This window comes from Tenrec ecaudatus, chromosome 3 (genome assembly GCF_050624435.1).
Source record: "Tenrec ecaudatus isolate mTenEca1 chromosome 3, mTenEca1.hap1, whole genome shotgun sequence".
NCBI classification, from domain to species: domain Eukaryota; kingdom Metazoa; phylum Chordata; class Mammalia; order Afrosoricida; family Tenrecidae; genus Tenrec; species Tenrec ecaudatus.
This window is the reverse complement of record NC_134532.1, coordinates 89,134,473-89,158,919: the sequence shown is the minus strand read 5'-3', so window position 1 is coordinate 89,158,919 and position 24,447 is coordinate 89,134,473. Positions and strand designations below refer to the sequence as shown.

Sequence of the window (24,447 nt, the reverse complement as noted above, 5' to 3'; positions counted from 1 at the left end):
GAGACAGAGGCCGAGCCCTCCGCATGCACCTGGTGTGGCTGCCAGGCTGCTGCTGCCTGCCCTCGGAAGTGGCCTCTCCATTGCCGAGAGCGGCCTGCGTTTGCTTCTCCACCCTCTCACCCCCACTTGAGAGGATCAATTCTGGTGGTTGTCATTTTGCTGTGAGGACTGTCCACGGATCACTACAGTCCAGCAATGAACAGTTGGAACCTCTGGCTCAGGAAAGTGGGTGTTTTCTCGGGACACCTCAGGATCAGCACCGTGTGTTTACATTGGCGTCTGCATGGGAGCGGTGTCACCAGCTGTCCCAGCACTGGTGGCCCCAATGCAGGAATTCCTCGTCACATTGTTCGCTTCCAGTAGAAGTCCTGGGGAAAGAACCCAAGCGTTAACTCAGTGCCTGATGTTTGCAGCTACGGTCTTGCTCTGGGTCTCCCGAGAGAAACTGGTTCCGCTGGTCATCCCAGGATAGTGGAGATAAAGCTCACTGTTGTCCTCAGGGTGAGAGAAATGCTTGGACACATTCTTTGTGCAATTTGTTGTCCCAAGAGTCATAGAAATACTTGGACACATTCTTTGGCAACTTGTTAATATTCAAGCAGATTGCTAACACGGAGGTGAGGCGGATCTTGGTGGGCCTCTGGGCCTCTGACTCTGGACGTTTAGCTGAGGCCTCCGGGCTGAGATGAGGAGGATTTGAAGGGCGTCGTTGCTGCCATTGCTTTTGAGTGGGCCTGTGTGCGCAGGCTCGGGGAAAGCATGATCACTTGGGAAAAACGCCTGCCTTACTCCACGTGTGCTCCTCTTCCTGGTTTCCTGAGGAGAGTCCCCTCCTGGGCCGGGACCGAGCCTCAGCGTACTCTGCAGTGGCGGCCCTGCCTGCTCGCCTTGGCGCGTCACTGCTGGCAGGTTCTTCCCACAGTCCCCAGCGCCCTCCTGAGAATGCCCCTGCTGGTGGCTCTGGCTGCTTGTGCCTCCTTGGGCATTCGCTCCAGAGCCATCTGGTTCTGACGGCCTCCAGCAGGGACAGGCGGGCCTGACTAATGGAAAGTGACTGAATGGGTAGCCCTGGGCACTGGGGGGTCAGTATTTTCTGGAGTGCCAGCAGGCCACAGCAACTGCTGCCACAGAGAATGCGGGGCACGGCGGTGTCCAGGGAAACCCACAGGCAGAAGCAGCTGGCTTCATAGACATTTGCAGTGTTTTTACTTCTATCTGTCTCTGTCATAGGGACTTCTAACTACTTCTAGGTGCAGTTTTATTCCTGTGATCTTAAGGCTTTTTTATTAACCCGGGCTCCATCCACCCCACGGCGGCTTTTCGCTGACTGTGTGGGGTTTGAGGGTTGGGGAGCAAACTGCACCTGGGGCCTTGTCACAAACTTCCTTTGATGTGGCTGCCTTGTATTCTTGTGAAGTAGGGTCGTGTCTGAAGAGAAGTCCCTCATGTTCATCAGGCCCAAGAAATACATCGTCTCCTCGGGATCCGAACCTCCGGAGCTGGGCTACGTGGACATCCGAACACTGGCGGATGGCGTGTGTCGTTATGACCTCAATGATATGGACGCCGCGTGGCTGGAACTGACCAATGAAGAATTTAAGGAGATGGGTGAGAGCCTCCTCGTTTCGTTAACTTAGCACCCGTGAAGCATTTTAGATTTATGTGAACGACACCAAACGCGGTGCCAGCCCTGGGCAGCTTGGTTGCAGTACAGCGGAGCTCCGTGCTGCAGGGGGTTTTCTTGGCTATAATCTTTCTTGCCTAGCGCCTCCGGTCAGGCTTGAGTCACCGACCTTTCGCAAACCATTGTGACACCTAGGGACCTGCAGGCGTGTGGATGAGTAAGAGAAGTTCATCACTGGTGGCGAAACCAGCTCTGTCGGAGCTTCAGTTAGCCCCAGAATGGGCTCTTTTTCAGAGCTGAACTTGTTAGAAGGTGCAGGTGTGTTGACATAGACTTAGCTTGGTTTCCACTGGCCTGGGATTGAAGCACCACCCCAGGTGGCTCGTAAACCATGGGTGTCACTGTTCCTGCTCTGATTTAACCCCTCAGTCATTGAGCTTGAGGAGTTGCCAACCAGAGAAAGGAAGTGATTTTCCTGCAGGTCCCAGGAAGGTCTGTGCTGCCGTTGTCCTGGACGCATGTCTTGCTTTTTCTCTGATGCCACGCAGGTTGCCTTCTTGAGCTGTGGCCTGCCACTTCTCATAATGAACTCTATTCTAGCTGAGCTCACTCTTTTTAAAAAAATCATTTTATTGGGGGCTCGTACATCTCTTATCACAATTCATCCATCCATCCATTGTGTCAAGCCCATTTGTACATTTGTTGCCGTCATCATTCTCAAAGCGTTTTGAGCTCCCCCTTTCCCAAGCTCATTACTCGTGTTTTCTCCTCCGAGCTTTTCCTTAAGGCCTGTCCCCACCCTGGAGTGCCCGCCCTGACCCTGCTTATGTCTGTCTCAGCTTGCCTCCAAGGAGGCTCTCCCTTCGCGGAGCACTCTGTAAGCGGTGTGGTTTTGTGGACATAGCAGCTGGAGTTTCTGGGCTCCGGCTGCTTGCCTCTTGCAGTCTGAGCCAGGAGAGCACGTGGGTCCCGTCTTGCATGCCGTTTCTAAGTGCCAGGGGTGCTCCGAGGACTGTAATGGGAGGCACTGTGAGGTGACGCCTGGACTCCGTGAATGAGGCTGGTCTAGAAGAAAGACGTCGAGGAGGACCGATTGGCCTTGTGGCCCCCAGCTGTGGCCCACGGCGGGGAAGAGGAAGCTCGGCTCGATATAGTCCTGTGTCAGTCAGAGTAGAACTGTGCTCCGTGGGGTTTCCAGTGACTTGTTTGTCACAAGTAGATCGCCAGGCCTTTGGTGGTGCCTCCATCTCCACTGGAATCTAACTCCTGAAGTCCATTAGCCATTTGGACCACTCATGGGCTCCTTTTTCAGCCTGTTGTTGTAATGCATTACCTTGGCAGTTCGTCCTCAGGACAGAGCAGGGTGTACTGCATCCTAGCTGCAGTCTGGGCAGAAGCACATCAACTGCTTTCTTCCACAGAGCCACTGACGGACGGCTCAAACCACTGACCTCTTGGTTTAGCATAGCTCCATCAGGTAGATACTTCCTTAAAGCTTGCTAGGGGTAGCTTTCAGCCTCAAAGAGAATGGCTTGTGCCCTTCCTTGGTACCACACATGGGTTCGATCTCAGGGCCTGTCCCCTGACAGACACTTACTGTTGCCTTGCCATGCTGCTCGTTGACAGTAGACGGACGGATGATCGTGGTCCTGAGTGTGGATGGAGCCCAGTGTTGCTGTTTTCTACTCGTTGGGTCACGCTGGCTTAACAGACTGAAAGTTCGTTTCCCGTCTGACAGTCCTTGCTTCTAATGACGCAAGACCAAACTAGTCCATTCCAACGCATAGGGCCAGGGCAGAACTGTTGCTGTGGGTTAACAGGGCTACAGCTCCTTACCGGAACTGAAAGCCTCATTGTGGTGAGCAGCCCAGCACACAACCACGACATCGCCAGGCCCCTAGGTAGTAGTGACCAGAAAATTAGCAGGGCCAGGAGATGGGTTTGTAGAATCTGTTCAGAAGTGTGCAGGGCTCTCTTGGGAACTGGATACTATTTTCATCTCTGTAGGTTATAGAGTTTTACTCTGTAAGCAGTGTTCCAAAGGTCAGTGTGGTGCATTTGATTGGCTCTGGGTTTCCTATGCTAGGTCAAAGGAGGAAGTCAGAGACACTTGGCATTGGTGAATGGGCTAACTCATCAGATTTGAAGATATTGCTGAGTACTTTGGGGGGGGAGGAACCATGCTTAATGGCTTTTCTCTTGCCTGTTAATGGATCTTATATTCTAGTTTTAAAATGGGGCATAGTTGTATACTTTCAAAGACAACAATGTTCACCAAATGAGTAGAGGAATTGGGTTGAGAGTACCTGGTCTCACAATCTAGAATCAGAATTATAATAGGGTTTAGATGGTAGATGGCGGTTTCGAATATGTGTTTTGAACTCTACACAGAATCGGCCCTAATGTGGCTTTTTTTTTTTAATTTTGAGGTTAATGTAATAGTTTTCAAAATTCACGATAATGCATATGTTATTGTTTACTCTAAAGACATTTCCATTGTTGCCGTTTGAACCCTTTTTAATAATTTTATTTTCTTTCCCCCTGCATAAGTACTTTCATTGTAGGGAACTTGGAAAATGTCCGCAAATGGAGGGACGACAAAAGCCTACTGATTCTACTTGCTTACTGTGACCATATGAACCACTTAAGATTTTGTTTGATCATTCTTCCATTAAGAATACATTTTATTTGATTCACACGGAACTCTCTCCTGTGATTTATACATTCAGTGCAGCGGATTGTGCATTTCAGCTCTAAACTTCCAAGAGTGAGGAGGGATGAACCAGATAACAACAGATGGGGACTCAGAGTGAATGCAGTTTCGAGAGCAATTCTTTTAACGCACAGTGAAAAGAATGATTTTATAGGGAAAAACCACTCAAACTACAATATGTAACCCTGGTTTTGCAGTCACATGTATTGTGATGTAATAATTAGAGTGAAGTGCCATGACAACGTTCGCTGCACTTTATATCCAGGAGCTCTTTTGGGGGTTATCTTTTGCTTTGCTTTGCTGTCCCCAGACCTTCAGTTCCTGACTTTAAGGAACAAACTGTTGCGCAGAAGACTGCTTCTGCCTTTTGATTAAAGATCATTCCTTGAGTGGGGCTGAGCAGCTGGGATGCATTGATACCTAATGCTATCTACATATTGTAAAAATTAATTTTAAATATAAATACACTACTCGTGAGCTGGAACGGAAACCGCAACTAATAGCAAGACTTAGTGTAAGACTTACTAATGTAGGTCGATTGAAAGGAGTTTTTTGCATCTTATCCCTAGGAATGCCTGAGCTAGATGAATACACCATGGAAAGGGTTCTGGAAGAATTTGAACAGCGATGCTACGACAATATGAACCATGCTATCGAGACAGAAGAAGGACTGGGGATTGAGTATGACGAAGATGTTGTCTGTGATGTCTGCCAGTCTCCTGACGGCGAGGATGGCAACGAGATGGTGTTCTGCGACAAATGCAACATCTGCGTGCACCAGGTATGTGTGGGGCCTGGCCCAGAGCCCGTCAGGACGCGAGCCCACTTGCCAGTAGGGAGGCTCAGGATTTTCTCCCCAAATAATTTTCTCTATTACTATCAGTGATTTAAAGAAATGTTCCCCTTAGACACAAATCTCTGCTCCCTCCCCAGTAGGTGTTTGCATGTTTTCTTGCTGAGTTCCCAAGTTGAGTGCTTTATTAAAGAAGCCACGTTTACTGAACCCCCTGCCTTGATACCTGAATGTAGGTGGTAAGAACACTGGACTGAGGAGCAGTAGGAAGCCCTTTTTGAAGGCCGTTTCCTGCCTTCCAAGCTGTCCGCAGAAAGGTGGAGCCTCAGCCTTCAGTGAGGCTGGGTCCTGGATGATTTAGACGCTGGGCCAATCACAGTCAGTCTCTCTCAAATGTCTTTATTTTTTAATGGGAGCATGAAGTTATTCCGATTTGTATGGGGACACAGGCCCCATAAGCCCTTGTGATTTAAAAGAACCTTCTGAGCTACTTTAGATGAGTTTACCTGTTGATTCTGGGATTTAAGTTTTTTAAATAGCACCCGTCTGGATGGCTGCTTGGCGAGCTCTCTGGAAGAAGAATCAAATGTGCCCCATGGCCGACAATCATTTTCCTTCTACTCATGTTCGCCTCTTTGCTTTCCTCTGACCGGAGACTTGGCCAGCGCGGCCCTTGCCCCAGCCCATCTTCAGAGGGAGGCTTGAGGCCACGAGGTCCTGCGTTGATCATGTTGGGGAACCCCTTTCGTAGTCTGAATTTTCAGACCGTCCGAGCGTCGGTGGTTTGAGAGCGCCCTCAGTTGCTGGGGTGCCACGGTTGTGAGCAGTGTGACACCGCTGATGCCGCTTGTGGCCACCGTGGGTCTCCTGTTCTCTTGGTTGAAACTTTTCAGTCTTTCCTGACATTTTTTGTCTCCTCTTATTCTTTTGTTGTGGACATTTTTGTGTGAAGCACGAGATTTTGCTACAAGCACCTTTTAAAATAATGCCCACTACATGTGGTGGCCGGGTGCAGACGGTCTAGGGGAGGGGCAGCGGGCACCCAGGACCTTCTGGCCTTTCCGTCTTGATAGCAGGTGGCTCCGTTTTGTAGTGTTAACTTCATTTTTCTTTTGGGAGATCCTTCATGGCATACTTTAGTGAACCTTTTTAATGAGCTCAGAGCGCCTTTTCCAGTTTTTAAGAAAACGTCTTTTCAGATCCTCCGTTCACCAGAATGCTTGATTTAGACAGTGTGTAGCTGTCTTTCCTACTTGGAAGCTTAATTGTACCATTTAACTCCATTAGCGTTTTTATTTTCCAGTAAACCCAGTGGGCTTACAATGACACTAGCCTAGCCGCCCACGTTCCAGTCTCAGGGTATTTCCCTCCACGGACTCTCTCAGTCCCGCGGCTGCCTCTCTGTGTCCTGGGCATTCAGATGCGTTTGCTTCTTTTTACCCCCTCTGGAGAACTGGAGCCGTGCTCCTGTGACTCTCGACTTCCTGACCTTCAGTTCATAAGAAGGGTCGTGTTCTGAACTGTTGGCTTTTTAAAGGGTTTGAATGCACTCCTGGTCCCATCCTGGTTTGGTTACTTCCCTTCATTTCTTTAACATGTGCCTTTTTCTCCGTGTAAACCGTCTTGCCTGCGTGAGTTATAGCGCACGTTAGCTGGCTTGTCATTTTGCCCTCATGTGCAAAATGGGCTTTGTTTTCAGTACCAGCCACAGGGGCCAAGTTCTCCTCCTCCCTTTGTCTAGATAGAGCCTCATCTGCACTAGGGAGCGTGGTCTAGCCGGGAGAGTGTGTTTGGCCTGCGGGTGGGTGGGTGGGTGGGGTAGAGATGTTCCTTACATTGTTTCCATGTCCACCTGCCTAGTCACTTTGGGAGAGTGTTCTCAAATGCTTGGAGTCCCGTCCCCCACCCCACTGTGGGTCTTCAGACCAGCCCCCACCAGTAAAGCAAGGGAGTAAGTACTAGCTTCCTCTCTCCCACGTTGTGCCCTGTAAGTGTTAAGAGGTTTTACTGTTCACTATTTGATACTTGCAGTAGGTAGGTTTCTGTAGCAACATGTCAGAGCAGATTTTTTTGGTAGCCCTTTCTTTCCCAGAGTTTTCCAGACTCCCCAAACCAAACAAAAAACCAAACCAGCTGCCAAGGAGCCGCTCCTGGTGACCCATTGTGTGACAGGGTAGAATTGCTCCATAGGGTTTTCAATGACTGGTCATTTGGCAGTGGATTGCCAGACCTTTCTTCTGAGGTGCCTCTGTGTGGGTTCGAACTGCCAACCTTTCAGTTGGTAGCAAAGTGCCAACTGATTACATCACCCAGGAACCCGTTGTCAGGAAGGCCCTCGGCTACATAAGTATATATCATGTGTGCAGATTTCACACACCTTGTCTCACACCCTTCCTGGGTGTGACCTGCCTGGCTTTTTTCTGAAGGGGCAAGGTGAATGGATGTGGGGCTATCTCTACTCTGGTGGTTGTGTAAGAATTCTTGGAGTTTTCAAGTACGTTGTTGCAGTGGGAACAAGACATCATTTTCCTTTCTCTGATGTCCTTGGCGATGTCCTTTGGTGTCACAGGCCTGTTATGGAATCCTCAAGGTGCCGGAAGGTAGCTGGCTGTGCCGGACATGTGCCCTGGGGGTGCAGCCGAAGTGCTTGCTGTGTCCCAAGAAAGGGGGAGCAATGAAGCCAACCCGCAGTGGGACCAAATGGGTCCACGTCAGCTGCGCTCTGTGGATCCCCGAGGTAGGTCTGGGTCTGTCTAGATTGGTTGGGGTGGGGGAACGATTCATAACTGGGCAGCATTGCCACCAAGTAAAAAGCATCCTTTTTAGGCCACCTCTTTCCTTCCTCTTTCCACCGAGTCTCAAGCTTACTTACTTTCATCTTGGGGAATGTACTTGTAAATTGGTGGACATACTAACGGGAGCAGCAGTGGGCTCGCGTGTGCCTTCACTTAAGGTACCAACCCCACTAACCTTCCCTTGGTGTCCCACCTAAGGAGCTGCTGGAAATCCAGCCCTGGGCTTGGTGGGCCCTACAGGTGGCCCCACTGTGGTTAAGAACCATGGCTCTAGGCACATGTTTGTGATTTTTTTCTTTTAATGTAAATTCTCTTGCTTAGCTTCAACCTTTCAAATCACACGTCTGCTCTAATGCCCTTCAAGTCCCAGACCTTGACTAATTTAATTTGCCTGGCTCACTTTGAGAATATCATTTGCGATTCAAATGTCAGCATTTTGGGGTGTGTGATTTTGCTATGGGGATGGTTGGGTTTAGGGTGGAGAAGAGGCAGCCATGATTCGAGTCTTGGTGGTGCCTCTCTCTTGGCTCAGCCTGGGCAGGGTGCAGTTTAGTGACCTGGGCACAGAGCAGAGAGACACCGCAGTATCTCGGTCACTTCCCACTTTGGCTGCAGTTTTCTGACTGGAGAGAATGGTTCTCTCTCGTGGGAGGTTTAGAGAGACACTCCCTCCATTTGTTGACCTCCGTTTAATGTATTCAGGGTTATACTTTGAGCCTGACTACTTCCTTGTGGGCCAGAAGTTTCAGGAGGGGCACTGCCTTGCACGCTGCCATTTGGGTGAGGAGTGCAGACTTGGTTTCGAGGATGTCCCCACGAGCGAGGACGCCTGCTTTGGACAGAGGGACAGCCGTGGGTATGGAGGCCACGGGCGCGAAGACTGAGCGCTCTGGGTCTCTTGCTGTGTGGTCTCTCCTAAAATAGGGTTTCACTCTGAGGTTTAGCATCCCCAGACACTTGTGCAGTAGAGGGATTCTGTCTGACAACATAGTGAATCTGTAAGCCTCTGCCCTGCACCCTTAGCCTCTGACAGCCCCTGCTCCCTGTCTTGGACCTCTAGGTGAGCATCGGCAGTCCCGAGAAGATGGAGCCCATCACCAAGGTGTCCCACATCCCCAGTAGCCGGTGGGCGCTCGTGTGCAGCCTCTGCAATGAGAAGTTTGGGGCCTCCATCCAGGTAATTGGCTTCCTTGGGCTGCTCTGTGCTGCAGGGAGCAGGATGAGCGTGGGCTCTGTGAACTGCCCCTCACAGGGTGTGGAGCTGGGACGACAGCCTGGGGAGTAGCTTGCCAGTTGGACAGCCTTCCTGCGCTTCCATTGCGCTGACCCCAGCCTGGTGCCGGCGCCTGCAGCTGAGTGAGTGCGCTCCGTGTAATGAGCCCAGAGCCCAGGCTGTCGTAATCACAGGGAAATTCCCAAGTCTGACCAAGCTGTGGGGCTCTTTCCGTTTGTGTCCAGTCCCCACTCTGTGCCCCGAGCCCGGCACCGGCACCACAAACTGGCACTGTGGGAAGAAGAGATGTTTCCATTCATTCCTTAATATGAGACTTGCAGGTTGTCCCTCATTCGCCTGCGTACTACAGGTGTGCAGCTGCAGACCAGCAGCTGTGGGCACTCCTTGGAGCGCTGACTGGGTGTGGTGGTTGCTAGGTGCCATCCCGTTGGTTGGTTCCACCCCAGAGTGACCCTGTGCACAACACGAAGGAACGCTGGCCTGCCTGGCACCATCCTCGGAATGATCCTTCTTTTTCACAATCATTTTACTGGGGGCTCGTCAACTCATGCCTCCATCCTTCTATCCACTGTATCAAGCACATTTGTACAGCTGACCTCAGAATGGTTCCGGTGCTCTAGCCCTCTGCAGCCACGGTGCCAGAGCATCTCACTCACTCTGCCAAGCACGCCGCCCTTCTCCCGGGCCTGGTCTCTGCTGACGACATGTCCACAGTGTGGGCGATGACGTCTTGCTGCCGTCCTCCTCCTGTGGGGTGCTCTGCTGTACTTCTTCCAAGACAGATATGACTGGTAGAGAGGCAGATCGGAGGGCTCTGGTGTTATCTGACTACAAGTCGGATATTGGATTGTTTGTCACCATGATGTGAGAGGACAAGTGGTATGTGCGTGGGAGGGAGTGAGGGAGCAAGCTTCTCTGTGAAAATCGCAGGCATTTTCTATGTCCACATATAGAGGCACTTCTGCAGTCTTTAGGCCTGAAACACTGCTCCCTCCCCAGACCTCCCCAGGAGCTACTGCTCTTGCATTGCCCTACTGGGGCGGCTGCCCTTCCTGTCAGAGGTAGCGGACAGGGCCGTGGGCTGTGCCTGATACTGCAGTCCCTTCGTAGCGGAGGCATGGAGGCAGCCTGGCTGAAAATAAAACAGCTGTGCACAGACACACGCTTCATGAGCATGGGCAAACCACCTGTGCTGGGCTTTAAAGATGACCTCATCTGTAAGCCCAGTTTGTGCCACGGCAGGCAAATACTTCTTTTGGTCAGGTGCCCACCGATTGGTGGATGTTGGTATCACTTCTGCCTGTGCCCAAGAATCCAAAACATGACAGATGTTCAGAGGATAGGACATGATGACAAGTGGGGGACTTGGTTGGGGGACACTTGAAGAGACTGAAGCTTTTTTTTTTCGGTGTGTGTGCGTGAGTAGAATTTCTTTAAAATATGGCCCCCCCAAAACCCCCAACACTAGTGTAAGAGTTGGACTGAGGAAGGAGAATGGCGGAAGTCCTCAGGTACGGCTTTGAAATTAAAAAAACAAAAATGAAAGACATTTGTGGTGAGTGAGTGTGTGTGTGTGTGTGTGTGTGTGTGTGTATGTATGTACACTTGTAGGAAGGAAGCTAGCAAATCAAGGAACATGGAAATGATTGTTTCCAAGTTACCTGAGGTTCTCTTGAGGATGGAATTTATTCCCTCTGCCCGGCAGGTCAAGCCCTCGTCCTTAATTGGCATCTGAAAGAGGTGGGTGAGTGGGGTCTTTGTTTCTCATTTGATGAGAGATGATCGAATGACCTGTCCCCCCCTCCCCCGGAACACTCATGTGAAGAGGAGGCCCGGGGAGGTGGAGGATTTCTTCTCATATCTTTACCGAGCGGGTTGATTTTTATTAAAGAACTCCTCTCTGAGATGTCTGCAGCTGTGACGGCTCTGGTTCACGTTTCTGTAACATCTGTTTGCTGAGTCAACCTGAAGAGGAAAACCCAGCGGAAGGCCATGTGGCGCCCTTTCAAAATCCTGTATAAACATCACCCCACAGCTCATTTCTCTTTAAGGTCAGAGGGAAGTGTAGTTGACGCCAGAGAGCCACGAGTCACTTGTCCCCGTGTCGCTTCATGCGGGCCGCTTTGTGTTTCCAGGAGAGGGGCCAGGTGTGCGTGTGCGTGTGGTGTGCGTGTTCTGCCACCAGGGCCGACGTCACACGTTTTTTGGAAGTGAGGTTACTTATAAAGTTACAGATTTGTGTTAGTTCCTGTGCTTCAGGTGGTTGCAGTCGGGGGAGTGGTCGAGGGAAAAGGCGTTTTCTCTCCACTCCTGAGTCAGAGAGAAAGCTCATAGCAATGGAGGGAGGGCATCGCAGCTGGCAGAGCGCCACTTCTCAAACACTAACACGATCAGGGGAGGAGGCCCCAGCTCCAGCCTCTGCCATTGGCGCTTATGCGATTCTGGGTCTGTTGAGTGAGTTTAATTAAGCTTTGAGCTTGGCTTAGAGCCACTGGAGTTCGGCAGCGGCAGCCGTGGCTTGCCCAGGGGACCGTTTGGCCTCACACAATACAGCTCTGCTCTTAAGGGACTGGCTTCAGTCGCCACAAGGAGCCTCCTTCCAGGGATTCGCTCAGGAAGATCAGTCAGGGAGAAGTTAATCACCTCTCCAGCCAGGCCTTTGGCTTGTGGGTCTCCGGGTGTCATCCAAATCAAAGGCACTCAGTTCCAGCTCTGCTTAAGCAGTGGGAGGGGAGGTGTTTGGCTAGGAGGGGAGGTGCAGCTTTATGGCCGCCTGGCCTCCGGGGTGCCCTCTGGCTACTACGGGAAGTGGGTCTCTTTCTGCAGCCTCTCTTCTCAGCCCAAATGACACCAGAGCAGCCAGAAGCCACTGACTGTCCTGGCCTCCCCTTCGTTTCCTGTCTTCACCCTCCCAGCCTGTGCCCACGGGGTCTGTTTCCAGCCAAGTGTACCATTTATTTTCCTACTTGTTTCAGGCTTTTGTTGGCTAGGGAGAAAGAAGGAAGGCTCTTGTTCCTTTTAAAACGTGGATTCAAAGTTGTTCTTCATGCTTTTTGTATCAGCACTAACTGGCTTACTGAGTCAAATCTAGTCACGGACAGCCCTGTCGGTCAGAGGCTCCCTAGCCTGTCACGTGCACAGGAGCAGACGGCCTCCTCCCCCACCTCATTCCCACTTCTGCCAGCAGGGCTTCCTGCAAGCTCTGAAAGAACTCAACTCTGAGAAAACAAAGCACACCCCCCAAATGGATGTCTCGGTCTTAAGCGTCACATGGACTGCATGTATGTCCTGAGTGCCATGTTAAATGTACCTTAGTGTATTTACGTGGCCAGTTTTCGGACAAGGTGTGGTGTAGGCACATTTTCAGCTGGAGAGCGCCCTTCTATTGCAAACCTCATCTGACCCTGTCTGGGGCGAGCTCTCCTGTCAGGGTGCCCTTCTGAAGGAGGGCTCTTCTTGATGCATACGTGGGCGCGGAGGGACCTTGCTGCCGCCACCCTGTAATGGTCTCCCCTCTTGTTCTCTCGTGCTCTTCCAGTGCTCCGTGAAGAACTGCCGCACAGCCTTCCATGTGACCTGTGCTTTTGATCGTGGCCTGGAGATGAAGACCATCTTGGCAGAGAATGACGAAGTCAAGTTCAAGTCCTACTGCCCGAAGCACAGCTCACATAGGAAACCCGAGGAGGGTCGGGGCGAGGGAGCTGCTCAGGAGAACGGGGCCCCTGAGTGTTCCCCCCGGAACTCTCTGGAGCCCTTTGGCAGCCTGGAGCAAAATCGGGAGGAGGCCCACCGGGTGAGTGTTCGTAAGCAGAAGCTGCAGCAGCTGGAGGACGAGTTCTACACATTCGTCAACCTGCTGGATGTCGCCCGTGCCCTGCGGCTGCCCGAGGAAGTGGTGGATTTCCTGTACCAGTACTGGAAGTTGAAGAGGAAGGTCAACTTCAACAAGCCCCTGATCACTCCAAAGAAAGACGAAGAGGACAATCTCGCGAAGCGGGAGCAGGATGTCTTGTTTAGGAGGCTGCAGCTGTTCACTCACTTGCGGCAGGACCTGGAGAGGGTAATGATTGACACTGACACCTTATAGTGACTTAGAGAAGAAGATTGCAAGAACGCTTGCCCAGAGCAAGACATGCTAGCCAGTTTCATTTATTCTCAGACCCGTGTACATACTGCAGCATGAGGTTGTGTCGGTTACATATAATTATGGGCTGGGAAACTCATTGTACTTATGTGCAAGACTGCTACAGAGGAGGGGGGAGTTTCTTTTCTTTTCTTTTTTTTTTTTAATTTCTCATTATTCCTTATTGTTCTTGTGCAAGATTAAACAGAATGTGTCTTTCTCCCCCCAATTGCCTTCTCCAGCTAGAGGGAACTGAGCCCTAGGAAAAAGGCCAAAGGCATTGGCGCACAGCATTGTTTACAAGCTGAGTTAGAAAATTAGAATGGATTTTATACGTGGGGGGTGTGGCAGAGATAGGAAATCTCTTGTTCAATTTGGGGCAATCCTTTGTAGGTGCTGGCACTGGGCTCCTAACAGTGAGCAAGCTCTGCCTTCTGCCTTCGTGTCTTGGCTAAGTCCCGGGCGTACCCAGTGTGGGCACGGGGCAGAGCAGTGTTTGGGTGCTGTGTGAGTGCGTGAACTTCAAACACATGCATCTCTGTTATAGAAGACACTCCTGGCAGCCAGGTGCTAAGTTGTCACTGAGGCTGTGTGTGTGTGTGTGTGTGTGTGTACGTGTGTACACGTGCACGTGCCTGGGCCCGGGCAGGTATGGGTTAGGATTCCCGCTGCACTGAAGCCCCAGGGCTGTCTGAGGAGCCCCAGGAATGCTCAGTACACCACAGATCTCATGTTATTACACTACTGCTCTGCTGAATATTAGTGGCCATTGGCTGCTGGAGCGCCAGCTGATGGCACTTCTTCAGCAGGTTTGCTGCTTTGGCTCCCCCAGCCTCCGTTACTTTTAGTTAGAGCCCCAGTTGGCTGGACCTCCCTCCCAGCCACTGGAATAATTACTCGTGGGCTGCTTGGCCCCCAGGGCCTCAGGCTCCCCCTAGGTAGTCTCTGACTGTGGCTTGCTAATTGGGGATGCCATCTTCTAGCTCCTCTGCTTCTCCTCGACTCCCCTGACTGCTGGCCACCTTTAAGTTCATTAGTGCACAGTAGGCGGGACTGAGGCGTTCTGTCCAGAAGCAGCCTGCACTGAAAGGCGCCCAAGCGGCCCGAAACAGTTAACACTTCTTCCCCCCGCCCCTCGCCCCTTGCAACTAATTACTAGTGGGTAGTGATACACCTGCCTGGGAGCGGATTGGACTCATGGGTGATTGGAGACAAGAGGAAAGAAGAGAAACTGGAGAAGTGTTGAACCCAAGGAAGGATCCTGATCTCACAGAGACTGTCTGTCTGTCCCTGTTAGAGAGGGCATAGAAGAGAAAGTGTTTTTAAGAGCTCATTAGAGATCCTTTCGTTAGTGGACCAGGTTCTAAGACTCAGGGAAGGTGGACAATTCAGGCCGAGACTCCGGCTGCCTTTGGAATAAGGGTTTGTGAGGTGTTGTGCTCCCATCCGCCCCCTGGTGGTGAGTGTAAAGAAGACGGTCTTTCTCAACCATATGTTTGTGTGGCATTTTTACTATGAAATCAGTAAGGGATTTAGGATACAGTGGAATCCTGGTGAGAAGCCATTATCCCAACCCGACAACAGCTGTAATTGGGTTGCATGAGCTATGGAGTCAGGTAGTCCTTGGGAGGGAAGAAGAGGAGTCTGATGTTTGGACTGTGTCTGTCTCAATCACCACAGTTAATAAAAGTGTAGAAAATGCTTGTGGTGTACTAACTCTTTTCTGTGCTTAAGTTACTCAGATTAACACGCATTGACGATTAAATTCTAAACATTTTTTTGCAGTCATGACTGTTGCTTGTTCAGTAGAATGATACCATTGATGTATGAGAAAGGGGAATAAATAGGATTTGTGTGTGTGTGTGGCTTTCCTTACATTTCTTAAAGAGCCTAAGCAATTTGAGGGAATTTAGGGGGTGGTTTTAAAACAAGCTAATTATAGTGAAAAAATGTTTTTTAAAAATCTACCAAGAGGCATGTGTGGTGGTGGAAGCTTAAAATAAAATAAAAAGAAAAAGAAATCTTTGCAGAAAGGTTGCATGGGTCTTTGTAATTATAAACAAAATGTATTTCAGGCCAAAGGCTCATTAGGGCAGAGGGTATACATAAAACTTCTCAAGGAAGTTTGAGTTCTGCCTAATTCACGTCATGACATTTCAAGGCCAGTTTATTCAGCCTAAGATACGCTTAGCAGGACTCCAATCAAGGCACAGAATCCCTCCTAAACTAGCAAACAAGTCGCCTTCATTAGAAATGCAAACTCCAGTGAACGACAGTAGTCATTGCTCCTTCCTGCAAACACACACCCTGGAGCCTTGCACACCTGCCTTCCAGTCCTGATCAGAAAGTCAGGTGACAGGCACAGTTTACAGTCCTTTCCAAAGACATGTTTGCCGATGTGGCAGTGGCCACATCAAGTTCCCAGGGCTGTCTCTCGGCTCTGGGCGGGGGCACTCTTCCCCTGAACATGTAAGTGATGCAAACAAGTACTGGCTCAGCCGAAGGTTGTCTACCCCAGCAGCTCCTGGGAACTAGTCCTGGAGACTGCTCTGCTCACAACTAGGCGCAATGGTGGCCTCTGAAAATCTGAGACAACAGCTCTTCCCTGGAAGCAAAAAAGGGGGTGGGGGTGGCACTTTAGGCTCCACTGTTGCAGTCGTGGACTCAAGAAAAACCCGGGATCATTCTGGATTATTCCTTAAAGCAGTCACCATTAAAGTGTTATCCCCAGCTGGCAGCATCGGGTTGCCTGGAAACTGAATAGAAACGCAAGTTCTTGGACCCCTCTCCTGGCCTGGAAACGTGGTGGGTAGGGCAGGGGAACCAGCCACCTGTGTTTCAGCTCCCCAGGTCTTCCTGAGGCAGGCTTTGGTTTGGGGACCACTGCTTTTGGGGAAATGGTGACAGAACACACCCAGCCATGAGCTGGCTGAGTAGTGTACCAATGGGGCAAGCCAAGATAGGCTTTGAGAAGCCCAGAGCCTCTTCCTCTACACCAGGGGTTCCCAACCTTCCCAATAACAATGCTGCCGCGACCCTTTCATACAGTTCCTCGTGTCGTGGTGACCCCCAACCATAACATCATTTTTGTTGCTACTTCGTAACTAATTTTGCTACAGTTAATTGGGTGACCCCTGTGAAAGGGTCATTCAACCCCTAAAGGGGTCACGACCCACAGGCTGAGAACCGCTGCTCTACACGGAGCCTGTGCATAGGAGGCGTCCTGGAAGAGCAGTTGATCCCAGCCTTAGGGATTTATGGTTTAGGGTGCACTCAGTCTTCCCCTGCATGGCCAGAGCACTGGGTCATTCGGGGGCAAATTCGTTGAGAATTAAGCAATACCCTGGCTCTTTTGCTGTATGTAGACATTTCTCAACAGAGAGCATGGGGGATGGTAGGGAGACTTGCCCAGTTAGCAGTGACGGCCCAGGTGGCAGGGAGGACGGACAGTAGGATGGTGGTTACAGCGATCACACATTTGACTAACAAATTCTGATATCCCTGTGTCCTGGGTAATTTCAAGGAAGAGATCTGTCTGCCTGCTTTATATCTGACAGGAGTATGAGTAGTCAGCAAACTCCTAGGAAGCCAGCGGATTTATTTTCGTCTCTACTTGCAGACGTCAGATTCCCTATCTTATTTAAAATCCATTGCGTGCTCTGCAAAAGTGCCTCTGTGATGTGAATATAGGTCTGCCCCTTTTTGAGCTTCAACAATGAATCTGCTGGCTGGAGCAGCCATCATCAATAAGTCTGGTTGTGAGCCCCATCCCCAGACTGCTCACAACTTTTATAAATAAAAAGCCATCTACTTTTCTGGGGAGGTGAGGCTGTATCAGACAAAGAACATACCTTCACTGGGGCGAGTGACTCCAAAATAATATTTACACTGAGATCGGAGAAGTGTTTCTTTTCAATTCTTTAATTTTAAAATAACAAGTGTTAGTCACACAAGGAATTTATGCGGAAATAAAAGACAAGTAGATTGTAGGAGTCACTGCAGCAGGATCCAGAGAGGCCTGAGCTGACATTCCGGGGTTAGCTGGAGAATTAATAGCACGGAGAGCCAAGTGGCCCATTCTGTTTCTCATGCCTCCATTCTCCTGCAACCAACAGCCCCTTGAGCACGGCCCCGGTGGCATTGGGTGGGGAGCACTTCGAATTACTAGGTAGGGCTCAGAAAGGACAGGACGTGACTGCTTATCAGCCAATGTGCAGGTCTTACACGTATGGATGCACACCTACCAAAAGCAGATGGGTGGCTTCGGAATCTTCCATTACACAGGTGAAGGGACTGCCCAAGCATAAGGAAAGATGTGATTTTTAGGATAGCAGTCATGTCACTCCGGCCCCTGCGAGGTAGAATCACCTGCCAATGCTGTGAAAGAGAGGTCAGGTCGGCATACGTAACGATTTCAGCCAAGAGCGCCCTATGGAGCCGTGTAACAGCTCCCCACAAGTACCAGGCAACAGATTTGGTTTGGTGCTTGGTAGCCATGTTCAGGAGCCCTGGTGCCACAGTGGGCAAAGAGCTAAGCTGTGAAGAAAAAGGTTGGAAACCATCAGCTAGGGAGGAAGAGGCAGCAGACTGCTTCTGTAAGCATTAGAACTGGAAATCCTGTGGGATTGCTATGAGTCCCGAATCACCTTGATGGCAATGGACTTGATTTTGTGGTTTTTTTTTTTTAAGGTTACTCACATAGTAGGTGCTGATTGTGGGAATCCACGGTCAATATCCACTACTGCCACGGAGAATTTGGGAAGACGTCTACATCTTCCTGAGGAAAGGCTTAGTTCTCTATTCTGTGTGTGTCATTTGACGTTTATATCTGAGGCCCTTGTAATTTGGTCCGGTTTGCCAACGGGGAAAAGTTTTGGAACCCAAGGATTAAGGCAGCTTATGAACTAGTTCTTTCTGTTTCTGACTTGACTGATCATAGGTGGTTTTAAGAAGGAGCGTGAACCTAAGTGATCGGTATGGTTATGGAACGTGTACTCGGCGTCCCCAAGAGGTGCTCAGCAGATAGGGAGTTCTCACCACTTGGGTCTTCAAATGAATGGGGAAGAGAGCCATGCGACTTTCTCAGGTTTTGAAGTGGCAACAGACAGAAACCTCGCCACTTGGAATGGCAATGTAGTAAATCAATGACAAGCTACCTCCCACCCTCCCCAAGTCCCCTAGCTATTAGCCACTTATTAGCTCCAAGCATTTCATAGAGCTCAGTGTCCAGTTGGCAAAGAAGTTTCCTTGGGGTCTTGGTGACCCTTTGGCCCTGTATGTGGGGGACATTTCTTTGGGCGACTCTTCTGAGAACCTTTGACCACCTGGATCCACTTTAAGAAGACGCTTGATAAACGTGAGGCAGCCATGGCTCTGAACTGCTCAAAGGTCTCAGATGCCAGTAGGGACTGGGAAGATGAAACGGAGGGGTGGGGAAGCAAAAGTCCTATGGCAACAGGGAGGAGGATGTCCTAACCTAGGACTTGCTGTGATGGGTCTGAGGCTGGGTGTGTTCCCCCACAACCTAACCCCCTCCTGTGTTGCTGCCGCCTCAACTGAGAGGCATATGGTGGAATCTCTTGACAGCCCCAAAGACAATTAAGAGATGAAATAAAATGCTTAAAGTACATTTTGCTTTCAAATGTCTTGACAAGCCCCTGATAGGACCAATTTCTCTCAGGTTAAGAAGAGACCAGACCAAAGTACTGTTGCAATGTCATGCTTACTTAGAATCTTTATGCTCTACATTCTAGGTTCGGAACCTCACTTACATGGTGACCCGCAGGGAAAAGATTAAACGATCTGTGTGCAAAGTCCAGGAACAGATATTCAATCTTTACACTAAGCTCTTGGAGCAAGAAAAAATTTCAGGTATGCATTAAGCTCTTATAGGTCAAAATATTAAGGCAGGGGATTATGAGCTGTAGAGTACCTAATACTTTGTGGGTTTTTTTTATCAGCTCTATAGAAGAACCTGAGAAGTACAGCCTTTCATATTTAAAGAAAATTTTCAGGCATTTGAGACATCATGGGTACAGGGCAGAGACCTCTAAATTTGGTCTCAAATGTGGGTTGAATCCTGTATCTATTGATAGGTCACACATTCACAAGTCTTCTGGGTTTCAATATCTGCAAATGCTAAATTGAGATGTCCCAGGCTACTTCTTGGAACTGTTGGGGGGCTGGGGTGGGGGACTCAAAATGCTCATGGGAAAATGGAATTAAAAGGCAGTGGGGATTCCCCACGAGCTTTCTGGAAGCTCCTTTGTGTGTGGCAAAGCAATTGATGGTAAACATCTATTCCGATGCTTTCTAAGACCCGTGCCCATGCCCAGATACCACTGACAGCGGACTTGGGAAACAGCGGCAGAGCTGGGCAAGTTATTGCACCTCACAGGGACCCAGGTTATTTGGTAAACAAGGTTCCAGAGTCACCTCTGAAAGGTCTTTCAGCATGGGCATTCTGTGATGCCGGGTACTGGAATGGAAGTCTTAGAAGGACCACCAAGGAGAGCGGGTGAGGAAGATCAGGCAGCATCATGAACTCGGGACCCACGTCCACCTGGGACTGGATGTGAGTGCAAGGCTAGGAATCTGCCTCCCATCTCGGCCTGCCGTGGCATTCCCGGTGCTCATATTGCATCCAGGCAGCAAGCTTTTATTTCCTGCTTTCTGGTCTCTGTGCCTAGATAATTTCTTAGAAACCACAAACACATTGTTATAACCTACGTGGCAATCCAAATTCTGGCTAACCAATCAATAGCCAACCAGTTTTGTGACTAGAGCTAACTTGGTCAGCTGAACAAATAGAAACAATTTTTTTAAAAGATTAGGGCATTCCTATTGGTACTCTGGAAGTGTTACCATCGTTTCAATGGCATTGACTTAGTCATAACGTTATCCTGGCTATTTTCTCCTCAAGAGTCAATGTTTTCCAGATTTCTCAAGCTATTATCATTAGCAGGAGTTTGGAGTTCCGCTGTTTCTTTAAAAATACATTTTTTCTAAGTAGGGGGTCCTATGTAAAAACAGTTCCATTCCCCTATTTTGCTTTAAAGTCAACTTCCCTCCCTTCACTTTTCTTACTTGAATAATCTCTTGTCTCTGAGCAAATAGCCACGTGGAAGGGCCGCAGCGGGGTGCCGCTGCCTGCTCCAGTCAATGCAAGTTGCTCCTGTGGAGTTGTCCCTTGGACTTGTTTTGTCATGCACGGAGTGGTTCTCTCTACAAACGGCTGTAAAGCGCAGGCCCGTCTGATTTCACTTAGGAGTTGGTTGTCATGGGTAGTCCAGGACACTTGTTGCGTCTCACGCCGAGGCTTTGGCTTGGGTGAGAGCGTGGGATTGCTAACAAGGGCGGGAAGTATCTGCGTAGCTGTGCTGCCGCTGCTCTGAAGAAGAACACAAATCCTCCCTTCACGGTGCGGTGTCAGAACCATACTTGGCATGGTCGCTGGGAAAGCTCCGTTCATCTTCCTGCGGCGGGCTACAGGGATGGCCCCCGCCCCCCCACCCCTTTTTCCTTTTCTCAGCTTCAGAAATTCCTTTTATGTTCTTATTCATGCCTAAAGTCAAGCTCCTGCCTTGTAAGACAGAGCCTTCCAAGCGAAGCTGAGCAGATGGCCATGACTTATGTGTGCCATTAGGGGTCTGTGATTTAAACTAGGCCGTGTGATTCTGAGCAGAGTGCGTTCTCAATGGAGACCGCAGTCATGAATCAGAGGCTCTTCAGAGACCTGCATCTCAAGTCAAGAAGAGAGAAGTCAGATTTCAGAAGGCATCAGTCTCGCTGACTTCTGTGTTATCCTGTGATAGGTGATTGGGAAATGTGTTGAGTTCTGGTGTTAAGATTGACCTTCAGGCTCGACCCCTGAGAAAGCAGGTGTTTCCAAACCAGCGGACTGCAAAAGGCCGTCACCTGGGGCCATGGCAGGTCCATGCTCACTAGTGAATGTCTCTGTTTGCTCAGTAGGAAGGTCTCTTATGACAGGCTCCTGTCCATCCTCTGGGGCGGAGCCAGCCTTCCTGGTTCCTACTCTGTAGAAGACAGAAAACGACATGGAAACTGCTTCTGGTCGACGCTCTTGAGGTTCTTGCACAGACACTGCCCTTTCGGATGAGCACGGTGTGTCAGGAATCCAACTAGTGCCTTTCAAGCTGTGGGCTATCACCCATTAGAGGGCTAGAGTTGAACTTTGTGGGTCATGACCAGCATTTGAAACACGTGAATTAGAATAGGAACTATCTGGAAGGCCAAGGTCAAGATTCCTGCAGGAAGGGTGCCCTTCACTGGATTACCTTGTGACATTTATCTCGTACTGTGGTTTGCATCCAGAAAGTTTGGAGAATACCAATTAGTTATGGTCTACAAGTTCGATGACTATTTGTTTGATGTCTACAAATGGCGTTTTATGGTATGTGTAATAGTAACTTTTTTGGTGGGGAGGGGGCGCGGATATTATGTGTGAAGTATTTTATACATTTTGTTTTAAGGAATTCACATTGACCTGTATTTATAGCCCTGGGAGAGAAGAGTTTGGAACGAGAAACTTGAGAGCCCCAACTCCTGGCCTTTGAGAGGCTCCCAGTCGTGGAGGGGAGGCTGGTGGCAAGATGGTGAATTGTGGTCCACGGTGACCTACCGTGGAGAGGTTTAGGAAGCGCCGATTGCTGACTAGACCAAACCCTCTGCCAGCAAGTCCGACTCAGCTGCCCGAGACAGGATTTCCGAGACAGTGAATCATTATGGGAGCAGACAGTCTTCTTATTTTTCCTCCAAGTAAAAATTTCAAATAAAAACCACCAGCGTGGCTGGTGGTTTGCAGTGCTTGGCCTTGAGGTTAGCTGCCCAAGTCTTACCCACAGCACCACCAGAAAACCAGATCACGTAGTTTGAAGGAAAATGTAATGCTTGAGGGCACGGTGTTTTATGAAAGGATTACGTACACTTCAGATGCCCATGTTGAGTGCAAATTGCAGATTCTTAAGGCAGGTCGGCTTTATAAACTTGGTGAGGTGAATTAGGTTGTATAGTTGGATAGGCTATTTGCATATAAATGGGGTATGCGGAGGATCCGGAATTTTCCTCTTTTGGATATACTTCCGTAATTTTTCTTTGTCTTCTTACATTTACAGGTGTGCCTTCTTCCTCCTGCTCCTCCTCCTCACTGGGAAGCATGCTTCTGTTTAACAGTGCTTCTGTGGGCCCTGATGCCCCCAAGATTGAAGACTTGAGGTGGCATTCTGCCTTCTTCAGGAGACAAATGGGTACTTCTTTGGTTCACTCGCTGAAAAAGTCCCACAAGCGAGATCCCTTGCAGAACAGCGGCGAGAGTGAAGGCAAAACTGCGCTCAAGCAGCCAGACCTCTGTGGAAGGCGGGACGGGGTGGGGGGCCCCGAGAGCTTTCTGAGTTTTGAAAAGACCCTTGCAGAAGCACGCATCATAGCGGCACAACAGAAAAATGGCGTGGTGATGCCAGACCACGGGAAAAGAAGAGACAGTCGTTTTCAGTGTAATCTCACGAAGGGAGACCTGAAAGACAGACCATTTAAACAGAGCCACAAGCCTCTCAGGTCCACAGACGTGTCCCAGAGGCATCTGGACAACACACGAGCCGCCACCTCTCCGGGAGTGGGGCAGTTGGCGCCCAGCGCCAGGAAGGAAGTCGTGCCCAAGTGCAACGGCTCCCTAATCAAAGTAAACTATAACCATGCTGCAGTCAAAGTGCCTACAACACCTGCCAGCCCAGTGAAGAACTGGGGCGGATTCCGGATTCCAAAGAAGGGGGAGCGGCAGCAGCAGGGAGAAGCCCACGAGGGCGCCTGCCACCAGCACTCAGACTACCCGTACTTGGGCTTAGGGCGAGCGCCAGCCAAGGAAAGGGCCAAAAGCAAATTAAAGTCCGACAACGAGAACGACGGGTATGTCCCTGATGCAGAAATGAGTGACTCAGAGAGTGAGGCGCCAGACAAGAAATGCATGCATGCCAGCAGCACTATGAACAGAAGGACAGACATTATCAGGAGAAGCATCTTGGCATCGTGATGGTGCGGCGCAAGCGCTGGGGGCTTGTCTTTGGGTTTGCGAGAGGAGGTCGCTGATTGCATGGACACGCAGAAATCCGCCCGTTACTCCTGAGCGACACAAACACATTTACTTGCAATTCAGACCGGTTCCCACCCCCGCCCCCATCATTTATACACCATTATGAGATATTTGTGTTATTAGCAACTGGTTAGGAAACGGGAGAGTAGATTGTAACTGTAAGACCCTGCTCGGACTAGAACCTGAACTCAACACTGAAACGAGAATGAGTGAATGACACACGTTGTAAAGAGGGCAAGGCTTCCAAGCCCAGTGAGCGTTTATTGCCCTCTGGATTCTTCCCAAAGCACAAACTATTAGTTAACCTGAATGTGTATGGTCTCGAACATGGTTCTTGAGAAACCCTCATGGCATCATTCAATAGCCCATAAAACTTATTTTCTAGGACTGACTGGTCAAGCCTGAGACCATATGTATACTTTGCCCCACAAGGCTGGTTTTGTTACGTTATTGTGCACAGGCAGCAGCTCTGAAGCTTCAGTAACTCTTGGGAATTTCTTGTGTAAATATAACAGACGGGGAAGGGCTACGAAAGAAACGGTCCTGGTGGGAAGAGCAGAAGGGGCCAGGCTGGAGCTGGCGCAGTGAGGAGAAGCAGAGTGCCTGTAGCGAGTGGTCCCTTGAGTGGGCGTGGGTGGGAGACTGGAGAGCAGGGAAGCCACGAGCAGCTGTCTGGGAGGGAGCGGGAAGCTGAGGCTCAATCTTAACCAGGCCTCGCCACTCCTCTAACCACTGCGCCTTGGGCCAACTTGGAGTTTCCCTGGCCATTGGTAATACCCAGCCAACTGGCTTCCAACAACACAATGGCTATTCAAGATCAAGTGATGAAATTCCAGAGTCTGGTGACTCATTTCCCAGAGCCAACCACTAGTGCATGTCTAGGGGAATCTGGGCTTCTGACATGAATGGAATCTTTTCAAAAAAGAATAAAGTCAGAAAAAAAAGTAGGTTATATTTGAAAAACAATAGAAAGGCAATAAGTTGCGATAAGCTCTAATCATTGACCAAGATTATGCAGGAAAGAGATTCAAGTCTACCCTTGAATAGGTATTCTGGTGAC

General features: G+C 49.8%; 1 protein-coding gene across 18 annotated transcripts in view; it reads left to right on the top strand.

The window, feature by feature from the left end:
• The window catches only part of JADE1 (jade family PHD finger 1), a 62,612-nt gene extending 39,136 nt beyond the window's left edge, over positions 1-23,476 (top strand). For 17 of the 18 annotated variants that reach the window (XM_075543800.1, XM_075543795.1, XM_075543802.1 and 14 more), the window contains 7 exons: positions 1,418-1,608; positions 4,907-5,118; positions 7,700-7,867; positions 8,986-9,102; positions 12,698-13,219; positions 19,036-19,153; positions 22,417-23,476. In XM_075543800.1, the coding sequence (XP_075399915.1) occupies positions 1,418-1,608; positions 4,907-5,118; positions 7,700-7,867; positions 8,986-9,102; positions 12,698-13,219; positions 19,036-19,153; positions 22,417-23,327 (2,239 nt within the window). In that variant the 3' untranslated portion in view covers positions 23,328-23,476. The remainder of the gene's footprint in view (positions 1-1,417; positions 1,609-4,906; positions 5,119-7,699; positions 7,868-8,985; positions 9,103-12,697; positions 13,220-19,035; positions 19,154-22,416) is intronic. The other variant, XM_075543792.1, reaches the window with a different exon arrangement.
• Positions 23,477-24,447: the final 971 nt, after the last annotated feature.